The 21,664-nt window shown below is 35.7% G+C and overlaps 1 protein-coding gene across 10 annotated transcripts in view; it reads left to right on the top strand.

Annotated features, from left to right (window-relative positions):
* The window catches only part of SSBP2 (single stranded DNA binding protein 2), a 312,716-nt gene that overhangs the window by 216,364 nt on the left and 74,688 nt on the right, over positions 1–21,664 (top strand). For 5 of the 10 annotated variants that reach the window (XM_027970492.3, XM_042250726.2, XM_060415979.1 and 2 more), the window contains exon 5: positions 2,826–2,915. The exons of the other annotated variants lie outside the window; for them this stretch is intronic. In XM_027970492.3, the coding sequence (XP_027826293.1) occupies positions 2,826–2,915 (90 nt within the window). The remainder of the gene's footprint in view (positions 1–2,825; positions 2,916–21,664) is intronic. 10 annotated transcript variants of the gene reach the window in all.

Below are 21,664 nucleotides of genomic sequence, written 5' to 3'. Positions count from 1 at the left end.
CAGTTCGATTTGTGTCCTTAGGCCAAGTCTAGAAGTTGCTATTACACCAGAAAACTAAAGCATCATGCTCTATACTAGAATGTGGCTGCAAACCTATTTTCAAGACCTCTCTATTGTTATGGCCACAGTATGATTATTATGAAAGAAAAATTTTCTAATAATTCTCATGACACTGTGAAGGAATAGGTGCAAAATATAAGTATGGAAGACATCTTTAAAATGTAGGAAGGTGATCTCAACTACAGCATATTTAAATCAGTCACCATAATTTGATCCATTTGTTTGGTTGATTCATTCATTTCTGACTATTCTATTTAAAATTATAATTCCTACCCTCTTAACTGGGAACTCTCTTATTTCTTGTTTTCTTTTTCTCCATAGCACTAATTGTGTTTTTCCCCCCTCACTAGAATGTTAATTCCAAAAAGGCAAGGATTTTTTTTTTTTTCTGTTGCATCAGCTATTATGTTGTAGAGCTTGATAAGAGTGTCTTGGCAAGATATATTTTGATTGAATTTATTAAATAATTTTGAAGTCATAAAATTAAAATTAAAAAGGTATTTCAGATTTAACTTAAATCTTCATCTATATCATTTGTTTCATTTTTAAATAATAGCTGAAAAAAAGCCCTTACAAAACATATACAGTGAAGAACTTTGAATAAAAAGCTAGTATATTTTATACCTTTTAACAATGTGATCCGCACCCCCCCCCCCCGATCCCCGGAAAAGAGAAAAAAAAAACAGGAGCCAATGACAACCTAACATCTTTATTTGTTAAGTTTTAGTTTCGATACAAACAAATATTTTTCCCTTTAGATAGGCAAAAGCTTTTTTAATATACTTACAGTCCTATGCTATGCTCAGTCATGTCCAGTTCTTTGCAACACCGTAGACTGTGGCCCACCAGATTACTCTGTCCATGGGATTTCCCAGGCAAAAATACTGGAGTGGGTTGCCATTTCCTCCTCCAGGGGATCTTCCCAACCCAGGGATCGAACCTGTGTCTCCTGCGGCTCCTGCATTGGCAGGCAGATTCTGTATACCACTGAGCCACCTAAACCCCAGTATACTTGCTAAAGAATTACAAGAGAAATAGCATATTTGTACAGCACTAAGCAGTTGCAGCAATTCACTAAATTCTGTTTTTTTCTTGTAAACCTGCTCAACGTAGTAGCGTACGTTTCTGTAAAAGCAAAGGTGAGTGTGGTTTACAAACTTGTCTCTTTTAAGTAAGTTTTTTCTTACAGGAAAAGGTTACTGTTCTACAATTAATTAGAACAATAGTGACACCCTCTATCTAACTTTTAGTACTAAGAGCAACTTCCCCATTATAGTAATTGACTGTCAAAAGATGTAGATCAAATCTTTCTTCCTAGATCTGCCTGTAACCATATATATTTAACTAAAAGAAGATAAATGTTTGGTAAAGTTTTCTCTTACTCTAATATTATATATGAAAATTTATACAAGTTTAGTTAAAATGAGAAAGCAATTTGCCTTTAATTTTTTTAAAAAACATGAGTGTTGATATAAAATGCAAATTACAATATGTGACAAATGGTAGGTATTGATGTACACTGAAATTGCATGTTTTTGTTTAAAATGGGATAGATTGATGTTTAATCTTAATATCTAAGAAATACTATTTCTCCTTTAATACTACGTGTTTTATCAGAAGTTTAGAATTTTGGCATTCATAGGGAAACACTTTAGATAACCAAGTTTAAATCTAGGTTTCCCCAGGAAAGACCAAAATCATTGGCCTTGATTGATAATAACTTCCAGTACTATAGAATAAACATACTTAAGTATCTTATCAGTTTATATACTGGGAAATATATGCTGCAAATAGACTGAGATATTACATCTTCTCATGGAATTTAATGCATGAATGAATAAACTGATGGGAGAAAAGTATAACAAATACAGTAGATCTTGGATTTGAGTTACTTTCATAACAGAACTGTTGGATTCATACTGATCTGTCTTTTACATATTTCTGATCCCTTCTTGACTGTTCTTAGGATTTGTAATGTATCTAAACAGACTGAGGGATGAAATCCATGGTTGTAAAATAGTTGTATGTATTACTGCTCTATGTAAGAATTAAATCTGAAACCTTGACTCAATTACAAAGAGCCTGTCCCAAAGTTTTTCATATTACTATTTCATGAAGCTGTAGGATTCCATGAAATAATTTGCAAGTAAAGTAGACTTTGAATTTTTCAATCTGATTTTTTAATAATCTGTTTATATGAGACTAATCTGTGCAAATCTAATTCCTTTCTCTTATTCAGTCTCTTAATTACTTTTTCATCCTCACCACCCTATTTTTGCTATTTTGGCTACCAATTATAGCATTTATATTAGAAAGTGAATAAAGTGAGTGTTGCTACCTAAAGACAGAATTAATCTAAACAGAGCTCCTTTTTCCATCTCGTACAACCATCATTTTCAAACTTGTTACTTATTTACCTATTGGTTGTTGATGTTGCCATTTCATAAGTCTTTGCCTTAAAATAAAGCATTTATTTAAATTTCTATCATTTTATCATATTAATTGCCTTTTATATATCACTCAAATATAGCATCTTATTATAGTTTGTAATTTTAAAAAGTTTTAAAGAGATCTGTTTAAACCAAATAACTTAGTCATATACCAAAGTAACTACTATATCTTAGTTTACCTCTGGAGTGGGAAAAATTACCAATATTTGTTCCCAGGAATGAAAAACTTCCCTTCCTACAGTCTGTTATCATCAGTCTTTGGTTTTGTGCCTTCTCTGTAATGATCTAGGTTTGTTTCTCCTTTATTCTTTGCAGAGTGCTGCAGCAGCTCCCAGTCCAGTGCTAGGAAACATTCCCCCAGGAGATGGCATGCCAGTAGGCCCTGTACCACCAGGGTTCTTTCAGGTACTCAGAGCAACTCTGACTAGGACTGTTAAGGCATAGGAACTCCTGTTCAATTTTATTGGAAGACACAAAGGAGAATGAGGCTATTGTAATCCTTAAAGTAAACATAATACTGTGCAGCCAACTCTTGATTATTCAGAGACCTGTTTTAGTATGTAGATTAGCCCTTCCTTCCAAGGTTTTATTTGTTGTCCAATTTCTGTTCGTGTATTTATTTTGCCATTCACTGTTCAAGTAAGAAAGGTAGCTTAAGTGCAAATTAGCCCATTAAGCTAATGTGGTGAAGATTTGGTGGAAGAAAAGGCTAATGGATGAGGTTTTAGAATAATACATGGATTTTAACTATGTAAGCCATCCATATCTCCATAGACCAAAGATAATCAAGATTTGGCTGAACTTTCACGCTATGGCTAAATCATAACCTATTCATTTATCAAAATTATAGGCTATAACAAAATATTTTTGTTATAGAATCATTTTTGTGGCTTTTAAACTGAGATTTTTATCAATATCATTATATAACATAAAATCAGATTTTAAAATGCATATGTTAGTATTTTAAATTTGCAACAAGCACATTTATTTTAGCAAAAGATAATGATTTTTTAAATTGCATTACTTTTATGGCATCCACATTTAAATCTGACAGTTTTCTAACCCAAACCAACATAGATTCTGAAGTTTAACTACATAGTTAATTTTATAACACCCTTTGAGAAAATTAGGAAGAAGTTAGGAGTTAGAGCTGCAAGTGGAAGGCAGTATGGGAATTAATGTAATAGGCGATATTGTTAAGGAATTACATCAGGTACTTACAAACTATTTTGTCACTTTTGTATTTTGTATTTTCAAGATTCTTGAAAATCATTTGTTGATACATACCATCATTACAGAGTAGATCAATGTACTTATAAATGTGAAAATAGAAAAGTAATTTTCCACAGTACAGCAGTTGAATTAAAAAGTCATAATTAGAACTGAGTACTAACTCTGAAATGTAAAGTCCTTTAGGATATGCTTATTTGTCTGGCTACTCTATATTGATATTCAAAGTCTTAGAGCTCACATTCTGTACTGAAGCACCTTAAAATATAGGAACATATAATTAATCACTATTTAAGATAATAAAACCTAACAGTAACTGCTTACTGTATGCCATGTTTTTGTTCTAAATGTTTCACATATATAAACTCCTAATCTTCACAATAACCTAAGAGTAAAGTAAGTCTTATCATCAGTCTTATTGCACAAATAAAAAAACCAAGGCATGATAAGCAGTTTGTACAAAGTCAGAAAGTCACAGGACTGGGATTCAGAGCAAGACTTTCTGAACTTCTGCCCTTGACTTTACTGTTTAAAGTTCATTTGTGTGTGTGTGTTAGTTGCTCAGTCGTGTCCTTCTCTGGAACCCTGTGGACCGCAGCCTATCTGTCCATGGGATTTCCCAGGCAAGAATACTGGAGTGGGTTGCCATTCCCTTGTCCAGGTTATCTTCCCAACCCAGGGATCAAACTTGGGCCTCCTGAATTGCAGGCAGATTCTTTACCTTCTGAGCCAGTGCTCATAGTTGATCATTATTTATAAAATATTTCTAGCTCATTTTATGTGCTTTCCTCATGCTAAGGATAGATTGGAGTTAGGGAATAAATCAGAAGAGTTTACCTACTTACAAGAGCTAGTAGAAGCACTTAAAAAAAAAAAAAAAAAAGGATGAGTTGGGAAAGAAGCCAAATTCTTCCTAGGGTCAAGCAAAGATGTATAAACCTATACAGTTTCATTTTCACATTTTGTAGAATGAGCCATTCTTCCCTTACCTGCCTTGTGCCTAAGTCTTGGTAAGAGCAGTTGAAACAAAATTAATTTTTGTTTTAATCCAATTAGATAAACATTTGACTCCCAGTAGATGTCAGGCACTATGGCAGGCATCTAAACATGAATGTGTTTATATGTACCTTCCTAAAGCTCACTGTCTAACCAGTGAGTCATTATGTAAAATAAATAACTGTAATATAGCAAGATATATGCTGGAACAGAGTAAAGTTCTGTGTGGACCTAGAGACGAGAACTATTAAGTTTGCCTGAACTAGAGCTAAAGGTGGTTTTGAAAAAGTTTTCCAAGAAGACAATCAGAGGAACAATACTCTAGATAAAGTGGGAAAAATGTAAGCAAAAGCATGGAAGCGTCAGAATTACCTATGCGGAAGTGTTCAGCGAAATATGAATGGACAATAGAGGAGGGAGGCAGGCAAGAATTCCTGGAAATGAAATTGGAAGATAAACTCTAGCATCTTGAAAAGGGCCTTGTGTGCCATGTAAAGAACTTGAGTGTTTATTCACTAGGCTTGTAGGGGCTGTTGGACATCTTTAAGAAGGGCAGTGACCAGAATTCAAACTATAGGGCAGATTTACGCTTTGTTAAGCACCTATGATATAGTTGTATACAAAATCCCTGCCCTCAAAAATGTACACTGTGGTAAATGAGAAAGAGAAAAGGCAATTCAAATTTAGAAAGAAATGGCTATATTAAATGAGTAGTGTGTGTTTAAGCAAATCAGAAGGCCACCAAACTCAATCGTGGGAGAACCATTGTCAGAAAAGTATTGCCAAAACAGTAAATAAATCCAAGCTGGCATCTCAAGATGATTAGGCAAAGGAAGCAGGGAGAGATGAAAAGAACATTCCGGTAAGAAGGGAAAAAAATTCTGAAAACCCAGACAAGAAAGCAGAGACCAAATAATTCCAAAAAATTGGAGCTTAATTATTAGCTAAAGAGAGAATGACTAGCAGTGAGGCTCCAAAGGAACCTTGAGGGGCCTTATAGGTTAGTTAAGAGTTTGAGCTTGATCTTAAAGGCAGTGATAAGCTATTGAAGGGTTTTAAGCTAGAAGGATGCCTGTTCCTATTTGCATTTTTTTGAAAAATCACTCCAGTTATAGGATGTAGCGAGGATTGCAGAGGGACAGTGTTGTAAGTAGGGAGACTGTTTAGGAGGGCTGTTACAGTAATCCACATGAGATTTGATGATAGAGACCACAAAATTTGAGGTGAGACCTCCGACTAAAGATATCCCATAGACCAATGAGCATAAAGGTTTGAAGGCCAAGACAGTGATCTAGACTACAGATAAAAGTTGTGGGATTGTCATCATATCAAGGACCTGAATCCGCAGGTGTAGGCTGACTGTTCAGGGAGGAAGTATAGAATGAGAGAGTAAAGGGATGTATACTTGAACTTCCAAAACAACAACACTCAAAAGAAGAGTGAAGACAACAGAACCCACGAGAGAGGCTATTGCAGGGGGCCAGCTGGACGGCTGTGACAGTAGCTCAAGAAAGAGGCTCTGTGGACCTGTTAATATTTAGGAGCAACAGCAGCAGACTGGGGAGGAAGAAGCAACACACAGTTATGTTCACTAGGCATTAGTTGATTAAACAAGTTGGACTTGGAGAAATCGAAGATGATTCTGAGGTTTCTACTTTATACCCTTGGAAAACTTTCATGTCTTTATCTAGTTAGGAAAGATAGGAGGTACAAAAAGTTTTAAATATGCTTGAGCATGATAAACATCATCCCTTTTTATCCAGGGAGACCTTTCCAGCTAATCCTTTAAATACTCATTTTCCTTATTCAGGAGGCTTAAGTATGTTCAGTCTCCCTAGAAATCCCTCTCTAAAATACTGGGAAACTCAAGTCATCAAACATTTTTGTTGTCTTTGGTACATATCATGATGGGCTCGGGGTCTGTTTCCTAAATATCAGTATCACTTTCCTGTCCTTCAGCATGATTCTGGCCACAATGCCTGTTGTTAATGGAGAGTAGCTGCCTTCTGTAAGTAGACATGTCATCAAGACAATGATAATTCAAGGCCACATACCAGTTTTTAGTCCAGCTCCATAGAGATAGTGACGTCCTAGAATTACGCAGAGAATGAAAATAGTTTTGAATCCCCATTCTTAGTGAGGAAGTGCCAAGCTTATTTGGGAACAGTTGGAGTGGTACAAGACCAGGAAAGGATTGAGCCTAATAGAATTTAATGAATAAATGGAAGTAAAGAAAGGCGACACTTTATGCATTGAATTAATGCATAAAGCTTCGCCATCTTCAATTCTGAGTTTCACTCAATATGTGATCATACCATAAGAAGTACTTTTGTGACCCAATGGACTGTAGTCCGCCAGATTCCTCTGTCCATGGGATTTCCCAGGCAAGAATACTGGAGCGGATTGCCATTTCCTTCTCTAAGGGATCTTCCCGACTGAGGGATCCAACCCGCATCTCCTGCTTGGCAGGCAAATTCTTTACCACTGAGCCACCCGGGAAGCTCCCCTTTTCCATTATAACTATAGACAAATACATTACCAAATGAAATTATTACAGACTCTAAATCTGTGAATTCATAACAGCAGCATGAATAATCAGTTCATATCATTTGCTCAGTAGTGTCCGACTTTGCAACCCCATGGACTACAGCACATCAGGCTTCCCTGTCCATCACTAACTCCTGGAGCTTACTCAAAACTCATGTCCATTGAGTCGGTGATGCCATCCAACCATCTCATCCTCTGTCATCCCCTTCTCCTCCCGCCTTCAGTCTTTCCCAGCATCAGGGTCTTTTCCAGTGAATCAGTTCTTTGCATCAGGTGGCCAAAGTATTGGAGTTTCAGCTTCAGCATCAGTGCTTCCAATGAACACCCAGGACTGATTTCCTTTAGGGTGGACTGGTTGGATCTCCTCGCAGTCCAAGGGACTCTCAAGAGTCTTCTCCAACACCACAGTTCAAAAGCATCAATTCTTTGGTGCTCAGCTTTCTTTATGGTCCAACTCTCACATCCATACATGACTACTGGAAAAACCATAGTCTTGACTAGACGGACCTTTGTCAGCACTGTAATATCTCTGCTTTTTAATATGCTGTCTAGGCTGTTCCTAGCTTTTCTTCTAAGGAGCAAGCGTCTTTTAATTTCATGACTGCAGTCACCATCTGCAGTGATTTTAGAGCCCAAGAATACAGTTAACTTAGACTCCAGTATAAATATGGTCAATTCCCTATACATTTAATAAGTCCATCCTGGAAGACAGACTCTAGATTAGCATCTGTTAGTGACAGATAATCAACATGGTTCAGACTTAAACCCTTAAACTGTCATTTTTTATTGAAATGGAAGTGCCTGTATTGTTGAGTATGAGCTCAATTAAGTAAAATCAAGGGGTATAGCTGAACATACAAACAAAGGTGTTAGTTTAGTAAAATGAAGCCATTTGAAGTAAGGCACATTCATTTACTTGGAGTCTTTTATCAAAGGAGTAATTTGTATAAGAAATACTATAAATTCTCAGAGCGACCTACCACAGAAAGGGTAAATAACTTTAGAATAACTTTCTTAAGATGAGGAGTCTTGTTACTAGGGTTAGAGGGAAGATAGTGTAAGTGGCCATTTGGCAGTTTTGGTGGAAGAAAATACAGTATTGTGGCATGGTATGAATACACGTAACAGGCCCTTTGAACTAAATCTGTACTATGGCTCTCCTGTCCCAGTGCCAGAGTATTATTCACAGGGTTCACTGTATGCTAAGAAATTTGAATCATGGATTAAAAGCTTCAGTCTGCTATATATTTATTCTTGTAGCATTCGTACTAAAAATCAGGTGAAATTTGATTCTGTAGTTTTATCAAATAGGCAGCATTAATCCTTGAACCAATTAGATTTTCTTCACATTTGTATATAGTAAAATAGTTTAGTTAAATGCATTTATAAACAAAGTTCTCATTCATGTTTTTTTTTAAATAGACTGTTAACTCTGTCACCTTAAGAAGTGTTATAATTTTCTAGATTTGAGCAATAAGAAATCTTTTCTTGTGAATTTATTATAACTTATACTTATTTAACTTGCGTGTACTTATTTAAATTCATTTATTTATAAACATAACTTTTTACAGTTATTTAAACATATTTATTATAACATACTAATTAAAGCATTTCTGATTTCAACCAAAAAAAAAATCTGGGGAGTGAAAAATACTTTATTTCCTCCTTTCTGCCCTTACCACAAGAAAACTTTTAAGAAAACTACATCTTGTTTGTATCACTTTAAGTACATCTAAAACTTTAATATGAAAACACAATGTAACCTTTTAATAGGTTTAATGTAGGTATCTTTGAGTGTACAACTAATGTGGGATATACTTGTAAATATCTACTTCTGAATTCTGTGTCACCTTTTGTTCATTTTTACCGTGTACCATATTGTGCTTTAATTTTCATCTTGATCCATTTGCTATCTTCTTAGTCACTGGATCTGTAATCTTTACTGAAAACTGTTGAAAACTAATAATACATTGATGATGGATTATAAATGTAAAGCTTTGTTTGACATGAATAAGATTATATATACTTGTTTAAGATAAAGTATACCAAGTAATTTAGTTTCAGACTGTGGTGGCCATCCATATTTTAAAATCCAAATTGATCAAAACTCTCATATGGTAGAAAATGTGTTGCAGCACGTTTGTAAGTCACAGTCTGTTTACAGGCAGAGTGTCAGCAATGGTAAAGCAGCTTTGCCATCTAGTGGTGGTTTGCCAGTGTCTCTACTTGTTTGGGTATATTTTCCGAAGGTTCTATTTTTATCAAGACTGCACAGTTGCAAGCTGACCGAATGCTTTGACATAATAAGAAGTACAAACAAATAGAAATAAATCTCCCCTTTTCTCCATGGTACTGTTATTGGCTAGAAAAAGCTCAGTATAAATGACATTTATAAAGCACCAAAGACAAGAACAAAACTCAGGGTAATAATGATTTCTTAATATTTTAAAGGAAAAAGAGTCAAAAAGGAGAAAAATAGTTAATCTAACACTGCAACTGAAAAGGACACATAGGAAGAAATATTTTTACAACATTAAATGTTTCTGGAGGTATATATATATTTGACTTATTTCTGGACATAACAAGTGAAAGTTGCTCAGTTGTGTCCAACTTTTTGCAACCTTGTGGACTGTATAGTCCCTGGAATTCTCCACGCCAGAATGCTGGAGTGGGTAACCTTTTCCATCTCCAGGGGATCTTCCCAGCCCAGGGATCAAACCCAGGTCTCCCTCATTGCAGGTGGATTCTTTACCAGCTGAGCCACAAAGGAAGCCCAAGAATACTGGAGTGGGTAGCCTATCCCTTCTCCAGAGGATCTTCCCGACCCAGGAATCAAACCAGGGTCTCCTGCATTGCAGGCGGATTCTTTACCAACTGAGCTATCAGGAAACCTTCATAACTAAGCATACTCCTCTGCTCTGCTCCTCATATTCAGACTTTCACAATATAACTGTTTTATTATCAGAGGACTTGTTTTACCCTATTATTTAATATATAGTTAGTGTCTATGCCTTACTTACACATATACTTAAATAGTTCCCTTCTATTATTAAGTTTTCAATTGTCTTCTCTCCCAATGGTTTGCCTTTCTTCTTATCCCTTCTGATTATGTCTGTTTCAGAAGTTAGTCTTAGGAAATACTCTAAACCAAGAGAAACTCTTTTTTCCTTCTCTCCAGAAGTCGTAGATATCATCTTTGACCTCAGGTAACAAACCAAAAGATTAGGGAGTGTATCATTTCTTAATTTGAATGATTACTGAATATCGCAAGTTGAATTGACTTACTGAACTATAACTTTTAACATTATAAGTGTATTTAATATATAGTCTAAAATTCAGTCATTAAGTATAGTATTTCTCAGAATTAAATACACCAGGATATGGAGAGTAGAGGTGGAGAAGGTTATTTACCAAAGTTCAAGAAATAAAGCTAAAGTTTCATTTTCTTAGAAATGTAATTTTGAATCTTTAAAGAACAAGGATTCTAAATACCAAGAACAGAACAAATCTTTCTCTACTATAAAGATAAAAGCAGCCTAAAAAAAATAAAGGTGCCTGACAGCTGCTGGCTTTGATAATGCTTTCCTACAGTTTTAGTAGTAGTCTTTCCAGCCTCAACTCTTAGAACAAATTAAAACTTAGCCTGAGTAACTTAAGTTTAAAAAAAAAATTAGTTTCAAACTAAAGACCCTACATTTTGACTAGATGGACAACAAGCAAAGAGGGGAGTACCAGGGGTTCAGAGTCTTCACTTGGGTTTTTCAGTTAGAACAGAATGAAATACTTTCTTGTTAGAAAGCTTACTTTTTTGTTTATTTGCCAAAATGAGTTATTTATGAAAAAGTTAACCTGGCTATCCTAGACCAATGTCTTACTACTGAAAATTCTTCCCAGAATACATCCATTTTTATTATAGGTCCCTGGGAAACAAAAAATGTATAGCAAATATCCAAAGACAATTTATAACAGAATCTTAGTGTTTTGTTTAATGTTTGTTATAGAAACAAAAACAAAAATGGTCACCATTCTTTGGGGAATTAAAGATCAAGAAATGAATTATTAAACATAAGGTGAAAGTCACTCAGTCATGTCCAACTCTTTGCAACCCCATGGAATTCTCTAGGCCAGAATACTAGAGTGGGTAGCCTTTCCCTTCTCAGGGGATCATCCCAACCCAGGGATTGAACCCAGGTCTCCCACATTGCAGGTGGGTTCTTTACCAGCTGAGCCACAAGGGAAGCCCATCAAATATAAATCAAATATTAAATATATTGCAAGTTCCCTATATAGGTGGGATAGATTTGGCCTAAGTATACATTAGAATACCTTCAGCTTTTTGAAAAAATAGCATATCGGACTTCCCTGGCAGTCCAGTGGTTAAGACTCCATGCTCCCACTGTAGGGGGCACGGATTCCATTCCAGATGGGGAACTAACATGCTGCGTTGTGTGGCAAAAAAAAAAAAAAAAAAATCACCCTAAAAAAGCTAAAATAACATCACTAGATGATATTGTTCTGAAATAATGTGTCTTCTGTCTATATCAGAAGTCAACGAACGTTTTCTATAAAATGCCCAGTAGTAAATATTTAAGGAGTTGAAGGCTCGGAAGTGACACTACTCAACAGTCATAGACACTGTGTAGGCTGAAGAGCGCTGCTACAGTGAAGGACAGGGAAGCCTGGTGTGCTGCGGCCCGTGTGGTAGCAGAGCCGTCCATGACCTAGTGACTGAACAGCAGCAGCTGCAATCAAACCTTACTTACAAAAACAAGCCGTGGACCACATTTAGCCTGTGAGCTATAAGTGGCCCATTCCAGTTCTTTATGAATAGGATCATGACAGCCTGTAAGAAATCTAAAGGGTTAGGGCTAAGAACAGTGTTTCTCCAAGCATGGTCTGTGTAACACTGGCAAAGAGTCCTGGGGGTCACCAGTGCCTCCTAGTATATCATAATTCTTGGTGGTGGGGCCGTGGTGCTGGAAGTCCTTTGGTTTTTGTTCTTCTTTTTTTTTTTTTTTTTAATTAGTGAGTCTTACAAGCTAAAATTGAGAACAACTGGGTAAGATAGCTGATGACATTCAGCATCAAATATTGACTGCCCCCCCCCTTACCCATACTAGAGTTACTGCAGTAATAAACAAGCTAAATAGAAACCCTTGCTCACACTCAACTTAGAGTCCACTATGAGAGACAGTCAGTAAACAAGATAAATATTTAAAAATATAAGACATGTTAGATTGTGATAAAGACTAGAGAGAAAAATGAATCAGAAAAGAACTGACAATGTAGAGGAAGTTCTGGATGGATTGGCCACAGAAGGTCTCAACAAGAAGATGCTATTTGAGTGAAGACCTGAAGGAAGTCAGGAACAAGAATCCAGTGTCTGAAGGAGTGTTGTAGACTTAGGGAGCAGCCAGTGTAAAGTCCCTGAGTTCAGCACATGACTGGCCTTATCCAGGGACAGCTAAAATGCCTGAGTAACTATAGTGGAGTGTCAGTGGGGAAGACAGATACACAAAATCGTAGGCAGTAGACAGCCACATCAAGTAGAACTTTGTAGGTCATTTGGGGTTTTGCTGAGTGGAGGGTTTTAGCAGGGTCTCCTTAGCTGCTATGCTGAGATTTGTCTATTGCAGGGAATGATGGAAGCAGAGAGGCCAGTTTGGATATCATGACAAAATTTTAACAAGAGGTTATTATGGCTCAAAGGTGGTAACCATGGTGAGAAGTGATTGGATTTTAGATATATTTTGGAGTTAGAGCCAACAGATCTTGGCAACGGTCTGGATATGTGTTGTGAGAGGAAAAGACAAATGAAGGGTGACTGCAAGGTTCTTGACCTGTTCAGCTGGAAGAATGGAGCTGACATTTACTCATGTAAGTAAAACTGCAAGAGGAAGTATGAGAGGAATATCGGAAGCTTAAGTTTGAACTTGTTAAGGTTAAGGTGACTATTAGATATTCAAGAGATGTCAAGTAGAGAACAAAGGTATCAGATCTGGAGTTTTATGCCTGAGGCTTGGGCTCGAGACTTTCAGGAGTTATTAGCATATGGATAATATTGAAAGCTGTGAGCCTGGATGACATCACCAGGGTAATGAGTAGAGAGAGATGAGAAGCATCCCAAGGCTCTGATATGAAGAAGGCAAGAAGATGAGTAAGCAGGAAGAAAAATGGGAAGGAGGCGCACATGAGTTAGGAAGAAAATCAGGCGCTGTGGGAGCCTGGAAGCCAAGAAGAAAAATGTTTCAGGGAAATAAGGAATGATCAGCTGTGTCAAATGCTTCCGATGCTTCAAATTAGTTGAGGGCTTACACTTGACGGTTGGACCTAATGAGGTGGTCACTGGAGACCATGATAAGGCCAGTTTCAGTGGAGTGATGGGGGTGTCAGTCGCATAAAAGTGGATTCAGTATGTGGCAGGAAGAGAGAAATTGGAGGCAACGAGTGTGTCAAACTCTTTCAAAGAGTTTTGCTCTAAAGGGAAAGTAAGAGATGAAGCGGTAACTGGAGGGGGAATTGGGGGAGGTCAAAGAAATGCTGCTGCGAATGAGTGTTGGCTATGATAAACTGTCCATCCCTGCCGAGGGACAAAGAAAACAGCTCTGCTGGCACCTGTGAGCAGAGAGTATTGGCTGTTGCCAGATACTATCTATTATACCCAACTATCAGGTATAATCTTGAGTTTAAAGACACAGTGCTAGGGAATAGAGTAATCAGATATTCTTTGTACACAGAAGGATGCTTATCAAGAAAGTAAAACAGAATTACTTACTAAAGATACCTTCAACTGTGACTATTGCCGGTTCTCTGTCATTTCTATATTCTATAAATAATCTGACATTACAAATAACTTTGACATCAATAATATTTTCTCCACTCAAATTTGTCTTCTCAGTTTTATTCTGTACATGTATTCCGTATCTGCTTAACACACGTGGTTCAAAATGCATCCGTTAAATTGAAGAGGTCACTTCACTTGGTTCAATTTGAATTCTCCCATCTTGCTTATTTTCATAATGTTTGGCATTAGTCAAATTAGTAAGCTCTAGTTTCAAAACAGACATTTTTGAGCATTAATAATTTCTGTAAAAATCTGTTCAGTAGAAAAGAGTATTCTATATAGTTTGGACATAAGTAATTTTAAATAGACTTCATGTTTGCAGGTAAGTAACCAAGCAGATATGAAGCATAACATTTCATTTCTAAAGAAAGTGTGTGTGTGTGTGTGTGTGTGTGTGTGTGTGTATATATATATATCTGCCGCTTGTATCAGAGACCAAGCCCATAGGCAGGTTTCTATAGCAAATGTTATTACTGCTTGTGAATTCGAAAAGACTGCTGCTTAATCAGTAGAAACTTCCATAACATATCAAGATATCAGAAGGATAAGAACAACGTAACTTTTTTTTTTTAAACCTAATGGTATGTTTAGGTAAATTAAAGTGTCTATCTCCAACACTGTCATCTGGAACTTTAGATGGAAGCATGAATATAAAATAGGGAAAATGCTGGGGAAGAGGGAAATACTTTTGCATCCTTCAATGAAAAATTAAGAGTAATTTTGAAAACTTATTATTTTGGCATCTTTTTTGAGTCAGCCTAATCCTTTAGCCTGAATTATAAATCTTACATATTTATTTTCATACCCATGGTGATTTTTTTTAACTATATAATGTGGGTTGATCTGTCCTTGTGACTTGAGTCAGTGATAGGAGGTAGCACAGAGCCAAATTCAGCTTATATAGGACTCCAGCTACTTGTCCCACAGACACCAAAAAAAAGTGTCTTTGTGTATTTATGAATATAAATTGATCTAAAACAGTTTATTAATGTTTTTACAGATTGTATTCAAACTTGTTAGTTGATTAGACCAGAAGGCAGCTTGGAGGAAGCTTCGTCATTCATAATTGACAAGCCCATTGCCAAAAACCAGTATCTAATATATGGTAATGAAAGCTTGAGAAATTGTCTCATCTTTTTTAAAAGGCCCATAATAGAAGTGAGCAATTTGGATGCTTAGACTAAATCTATATCCAAAGAATCAACCTGCTAATAACTCTGTGCTGAATTGGATTAGTCTTGCCCCAAAAACATCTTACTTTACAGTTATTTTATGTGCGTTAAGTGTTGTTGATGATAGAATATCTAAGATGTATGGAAAATAAACTACATATTTATGCTTATTAGCAGAATATGCCAGCACAAGCATGTCATTTTGTGAGCTAAATTAGTTTAATACTAGTTGGAATTAAGATGTGTTAATCAAGAGTGTCTTATCCACTGGGGTGTCAGTAATGTCTGATGGAGATTTTCATGAAAAACAGAAAAGGAACTGAACAAATTAAGATATATGAATTGTAAAGTAACTTTGAAGAAATTCAGTTGATGTATAATTTATGCTTCATTACTTTTCCCAGAAAAATCATGAAGCATCTCATGGAATTATAAAAATGTGAACAGTTTTACTATATGTGCAATGGCAGAAACAAATGTACAAGTCACAACACTGATGCTTTTTTTCAAAATAGTATTCTCAATATTGTTTATTATTGATGGCATATGCTTTCAACTCATCACGATTAAGGAAAAAGATTTACTTCTCAGTGAAATATCAAATAGCAAAATAGAGAATAGAAATCTATATGGGAGAATCATATAGAGAGAACTGAACTAAACTAAAAAAATGGACACAGAATGAATAAAAAAGGTAGTGTTTAAATTTTGAGACAATGTTTATGCTTGGGATAAAAATCTCATAATGAACATATTTTTATTACCTTTATAGGACTATAGTTATAACCTTCTATATTTATCAATTTAAAAAAATTGTGTTCAAGACACTTTTTTCTGTTGAAAGATTCTAGAATAATTTTTATGTCACAGACTTTTATATTATTTCTGTGTCTGCCTAAAACAGTACATAAAAAATATTGGAAGATTAATCTATCTCAAGTCATATCTGCACAGGACCAAGTAAGGTAGATATTTGATCTTTATGTAATTAATATAGTTACTGAAAATAACCCATATTTTCTTATTTATCACTTTGTACCTTGTGTTTTTGCCTAAATATTGCTGAAAGCAAATTACTTTTTAGCAAATAACTGTTTTTCTTACACATTTTGGCACTAAAAATGGTTATGTGCCAAAGACAATATGATGTTAAGAAAGGAGAATGTTTAATACTTTTACACAGTGCCCAGCCTCTTCTTAATGCAAAGAAAATATGTAAGCTAAAACATTTTTTCTAAGACCTGAGGCTTATAGCTGTTTGAATCTATTTAAGTCCGAAAAGAACTGAGTCTCATGTGTACATGCAGCACTCTAATAGACAGACACCCCCACTGAAATGCCCCACTATATGAAATTGGTGGCATTTCTCATAGCTGGCCTCTGCTTCAGAGAAAAAAATTAGTAAGTCGTCATACCTTTTTTTCTCCAAATCATACATAGATTAACCTGACATCCTTCTATACCAAAAAGTGGTTACTAAATACTGGCACTCTGTAAAACTGCTTAGGAATCACTATTTTCAACCCTGAAACCCCAGAAACAGGAGAGAGTTTAAAACCTTCTCAGTCATCTTAGAAAGTGAAGTGTCTGACTCTTTGCGACCCCATGGGCTATAGCCCACCAGGCTCCTCTGTCCATGGGATTTTCCAGCCAAGAGTACTGGAGTGGTTTGCCATTTCCTTCTCCAGAGGATCTCCACAACCCAGGGATAGAACCCGGGTCTCCCACATTGTAGGCAGACACTTTTACTGTCTGAGTCACCAGGGAAGTCATCTTAATCAGAAATTATCTTATATGTTGTTAATGTGGATATTGTCATTATAACAAGATAAGGTCTTGGGGTCTCCAACACTTTGTTCCTTACCTACTTTTATTAGGTCCTCTAAAAGATATGATTTATCCTACATAAACAAGCTGAATTTTCCCCTCTATACATATAAGCATTTTCTCATTAGACAACCAAATATAATGTGCCAATACTATTCCTTACCCTTTGCAATATTAGTTGATGCTACTTATTTTTAACAAGACACATAAATTGGCCAGATGAGATTTTATACAAGAGAACCAAACTTTATTACACCTTCCCTGGTTTTTACAGTCTTTCATCAATGTTGTTCAGTCAGTCAGTGAGCCAGCTATGGAAGCAACCAAGTATTTATTGAATGTGACTCTGCAAATTCTCTCTTATAATGTGCTAACTGCTTCCTTCCCTTCTTCCTGAACCTCATTATAAGTTATCACATTATAATGAACAGTTTCATTATAATGATAGTACTCTTCTCCTAACCTGTCTTCTCTTCCTGTATTCGACTTAAAAATAATAAATGAACTGAAGATAACATGTATTATCAAAGAAAGTGAAAATCATTCAGTTGTGTCAAACTCTTTGTGACCAATGGAATTCTCCAGGGTAGAACACTGGAAGGGGTAGCCTATCCCTTCTCCAGGGGATCTTCCTGACCCAGGAACCCAACTGAGGTCTCCTGAATTGCAGGCAGATTCTTTACCAACTGAGCTATCAGGGAAGCCGTATATTATCAAAACTCTACCAAAAATGTTCAAGGAGAGATAGAGCTTACTAGATTTATTTTATATTTCTGTTGTTGAATTTCATCTGTTGAATCAAGAACGCATGCTAATTACTACTTTATGTGCAACTTGATTACTTGAAATACCATTGTCCTTTCAGCTTTTCAAAGTGGAATGGGAGCAAAGATAAAGAATTCTGCATTAAATGAAGGGTTGCAAGGTTGCTGAGAGGCCTAGGAGGAAGTGCCTTGTCAGGCAGTTTATTTATGGTCAGTTGGTCATAAGAATGTAGCCTGTGTACCTGCCTTTATTCTGCAATACAAAGGTATTACTGTAGTAGGATGTTATATAGCTCTAAGAAAACTAAAGTGGCAGTTAAGAAATTTGACCTTTGGTTTGCTTTTACATAGAATGAGGAGGTTGACCTAGTTAAGTCTAAAAACTTTTTGCTGTAAAATGTGTCAAAAAGGTGTATTGAAATAAAATTCTTTAACTCAGATTTTATTATAATCATACAATTACAGAACTTATAAAACTTCATTTGAGTAGTTTTGTGAAGTCATTTTTTAAGTGTGTATGTATTTTTTAGATTATTTCCTAAGTTCATATTTTCTTTAACTTTGCAGTTGTGTATTTCTTTGTCATTTAAAAATACTATATTTTCAAAAATAGAAGCAAATTTCAGTTTTATCCTTAAAAAAGTTCAGTATTTTAAATTGTATAACATACCTCTGACTTACAAATTTTCAGAGTTGTAAAGTGTCCTAAATGTTAGATTTGTTTATACTAAAGAACTTAGTAGTATTCTCTTCATCATTGATTTGTTCTAAATTGTGCTCCTAAAATAAAATGTAGTATATAGAAAATGCTTAAGATGGTATTTTAAAGAAGCTTTTAGCTTTTTCAGTGATTTTTAAATTTTCTTTATTATCAATTTGCTCTTAAAGATCAAGAGTTTCAAAAGCCATGTTGAAATATTTAAAATAAGGTGATTTGTACATTGCTACATCAATTTTAAGGATTCTTGGAAATACCGGTTTTATCTCATGGATTGATTGCCTTGACATTAAGGTACTTGCTCTGATCTGGGTTTGTGCTCTTCTTCTGAAGTGGGTTCCCTTCATATCAAGGCACATATTCCCCTGCAGCGTGCTCAGTCCTCCATGAGAACAGTGTGAACGACGTGCTCAGGAAACGGGGGGAAAGGAGCCTGTCAGTTCAGTTCAGTCGCTCAGTCTATGGACCTTCCTTAAAGAGGGGTGGCACCTAAACCAGCCTCTGGAGGGTCAGTAGAAATTTACTCAGCAGAGAAAGGAGAGAACAGAGTTATCTCAAAAAATATTCTGCTGTTGATTATTAATCATATTTATGCTTTATATATATATGTATATGAAAAGAAGTTAGGGCTTAAAATGGTTCTCACCACCTATAATTTCAGGATGGGTAAATCATTTGGAAAATATTTCCATGAGGGCGGAATGGGCTCCAAGTTTTCAGAGAAGGAAAGAAGAGAAAGAGCCAGTTCCTTCTAAATCTTCGAGAACTGAGATAAAGCACTAATGGCTTATGAAGATCAAATAATAGGGAGACGACGACTTTCTACTAGCAGAAATGGAAAAGCATAAAGGAAAATCTCTTTTAGGAAAGCAGAAGTTTAATATTTCATGAATAATTCTTGATATAGTGGAAAATAATAATCCTTTAAGATGGAATGACATTCATTCTGAAATAAATTATGATTCTAAGTGGTGTGATCTTTTCTCTAAAAGACTATTTGGAGGAAATGAGCTGGACACTTGGTTTATATTTCTATTAGTATTTTTATTTTTCTTTCATTTAGTCATCAAATAATTTATTGATTTTTCTGGCTTTGTATATATTTTTATTGCTTCCACTTTGGCTTATCCCATTCATTCTGAGTAAATCGCTGAAACATGTAGAAATGAGAATTTATGCCTGTAAATGTTTTCCATATGTCAGGGTACTGACTGTGCTACTCAGTTTGTCTTATATATTATAAAGAACCTTAGGAAGCCCTAATTTGGAAAGCTTTTTTAAAAGCAGAGCCTTGAATTTCAGTCATTCATGGTGCTACATGTTCTGTCAAGTAGGGATGATGTCATATGACTTCTGAGGGAAGGCACCAGATTGAAATGTTATTTTCTTTTGGTTTTCATTGATATTTGCCATTTGGTGAAGAGAACAGTCTGTTTCTTCCAGATTAGTGGACTGTAGAAAATAGTTTTTCCATAAAATTGTTTCTCCTGTTAATTTTAGGACTGTGAACTTTGAAAAATCCTAAGCAGAAGGCAATGATCTTTATCGGGTTTGTTCACTGATATGTCCAGCCACTGAGAACAGTGGCTTTGTGGGTGTTAAGTAAACATTCGGTAAATGAACAAATCTCTAGCATACCTTTTAATCAACAAGCATAGCTGTTTTACTCTCTCTGTTGACCTTTGATCTGAACAAAGAGCATCATTGTTGGAGTATATTTTTTTCTTCAACTAGGTTTTTCTTTTTCTCTGGAAAGCATGGGAACAAACTTCTCTAGCTCCTTGATAAAGATAGTTTGTGCCTTAGGAACATTCATGGATATCCCACCCCAGTCCCATCTGCACGCTTCAAATATTTATAGCTGTAGTACGCTAACGTTTACACTTAGGGGTAATGTTGGAAATAATTAACACAGAATCATGGGACTTTTAAAATTATTATTTTAAAATTATTTCCCAAGAGACTTTTGAGATCATCTAGTCTAACTCTCATTTTAGATTGAGAAAGCTAAAGCCCTGAAAGGTTTTTAATTTAGGGTCCCTCTGCTAATTAGTGGACATACAAAAACTAGAATCCAGGCTCCGTTTGACTCCCAGTCATATGTTTTTTCTGCACACATTATAACTGTTTAGCCCATTTTTTCAGGGGAAGGCTTTTTCCACTTAAAATATTGATTCATCCTCCTGACATTTTCAGGCAAATGTTTTGATGTCCCAACTATGAAAAAGAATTTCCCAAATATAAAAAGTAAGCACACTCTCATAGCTAAGGGCTCCTTTGAGGAATCTGTTCTTTGCAGGTTATCAACAGAGAGAGTACTGACAGGTCTATCAAAAGATGTAGAGGCTTCCCAGGTGGTGCTAATATTAAAGAACCCGCCTGCCAACACAGGAGATGTAAGAGATTCTAGTTCAGTCCCTGGGTCAGGAAGATCCCTTGGTAGAGGGCATGGCTACTTGCTCCAGTATTCTTGCCTGGAGAATCCCATGGACAGAGGAACCTGGCAGGCTACAGTCCATAGGGTTGCAAAGAGTCAGACACAACTGAAGCAACTTAGCACACACACACATACTATCGATAGGTCATCTCTTATATTAGCATTTTACCATAAAATAAATATCTTGAATTATATTTGAAAGCAAATTGACTTCTGAATAGTGAAACACAAATATAGCAGAATGTTCTGTTTCTAATACTAAACTCTTGGTTCAGTTACTGTGTCTGCACTTCAACAAGCAGCTGAGGTTAACTGAATAACTTAAGAATCAATCTGAATAGTAAGGGATACAGTGCTAATTTAGTATTAAAATGCTTTACCCAAAGAAAAATCCTTACCCATTTTTTATATTTATATTTTAAGGAAAAGTAGTACACTGTTATCTAAATTAACTAGCTTTTTGTTATTTTTTGCTTTAATTGTATAGCAATAGATTGAAAATTATAAGTGGGTTTCAATTTTGTTTTTTTACCACGCCCCCCAAAGAAAAAAGTGAACTTCTTGGAGGAGGGCATTCAAGGGGAAGTAAATTTAAAAGAGACCCTCTCTCCCCCAATCT

The sequence above is a fragment of the Ovis aries genome, chromosome 5 (genome assembly GCF_016772045.2).
Source record: "Ovis aries strain OAR_USU_Benz2616 breed Rambouillet chromosome 5, ARS-UI_Ramb_v3.0, whole genome shotgun sequence".
Lineage (NCBI taxonomy): Eukaryota > Metazoa > Chordata > Mammalia > Artiodactyla > Bovidae > Ovis > Ovis aries.
Note: the sequence above shows the minus strand (reverse complement) of the source record. Positions and strands in the feature narration are given on the sequence as shown.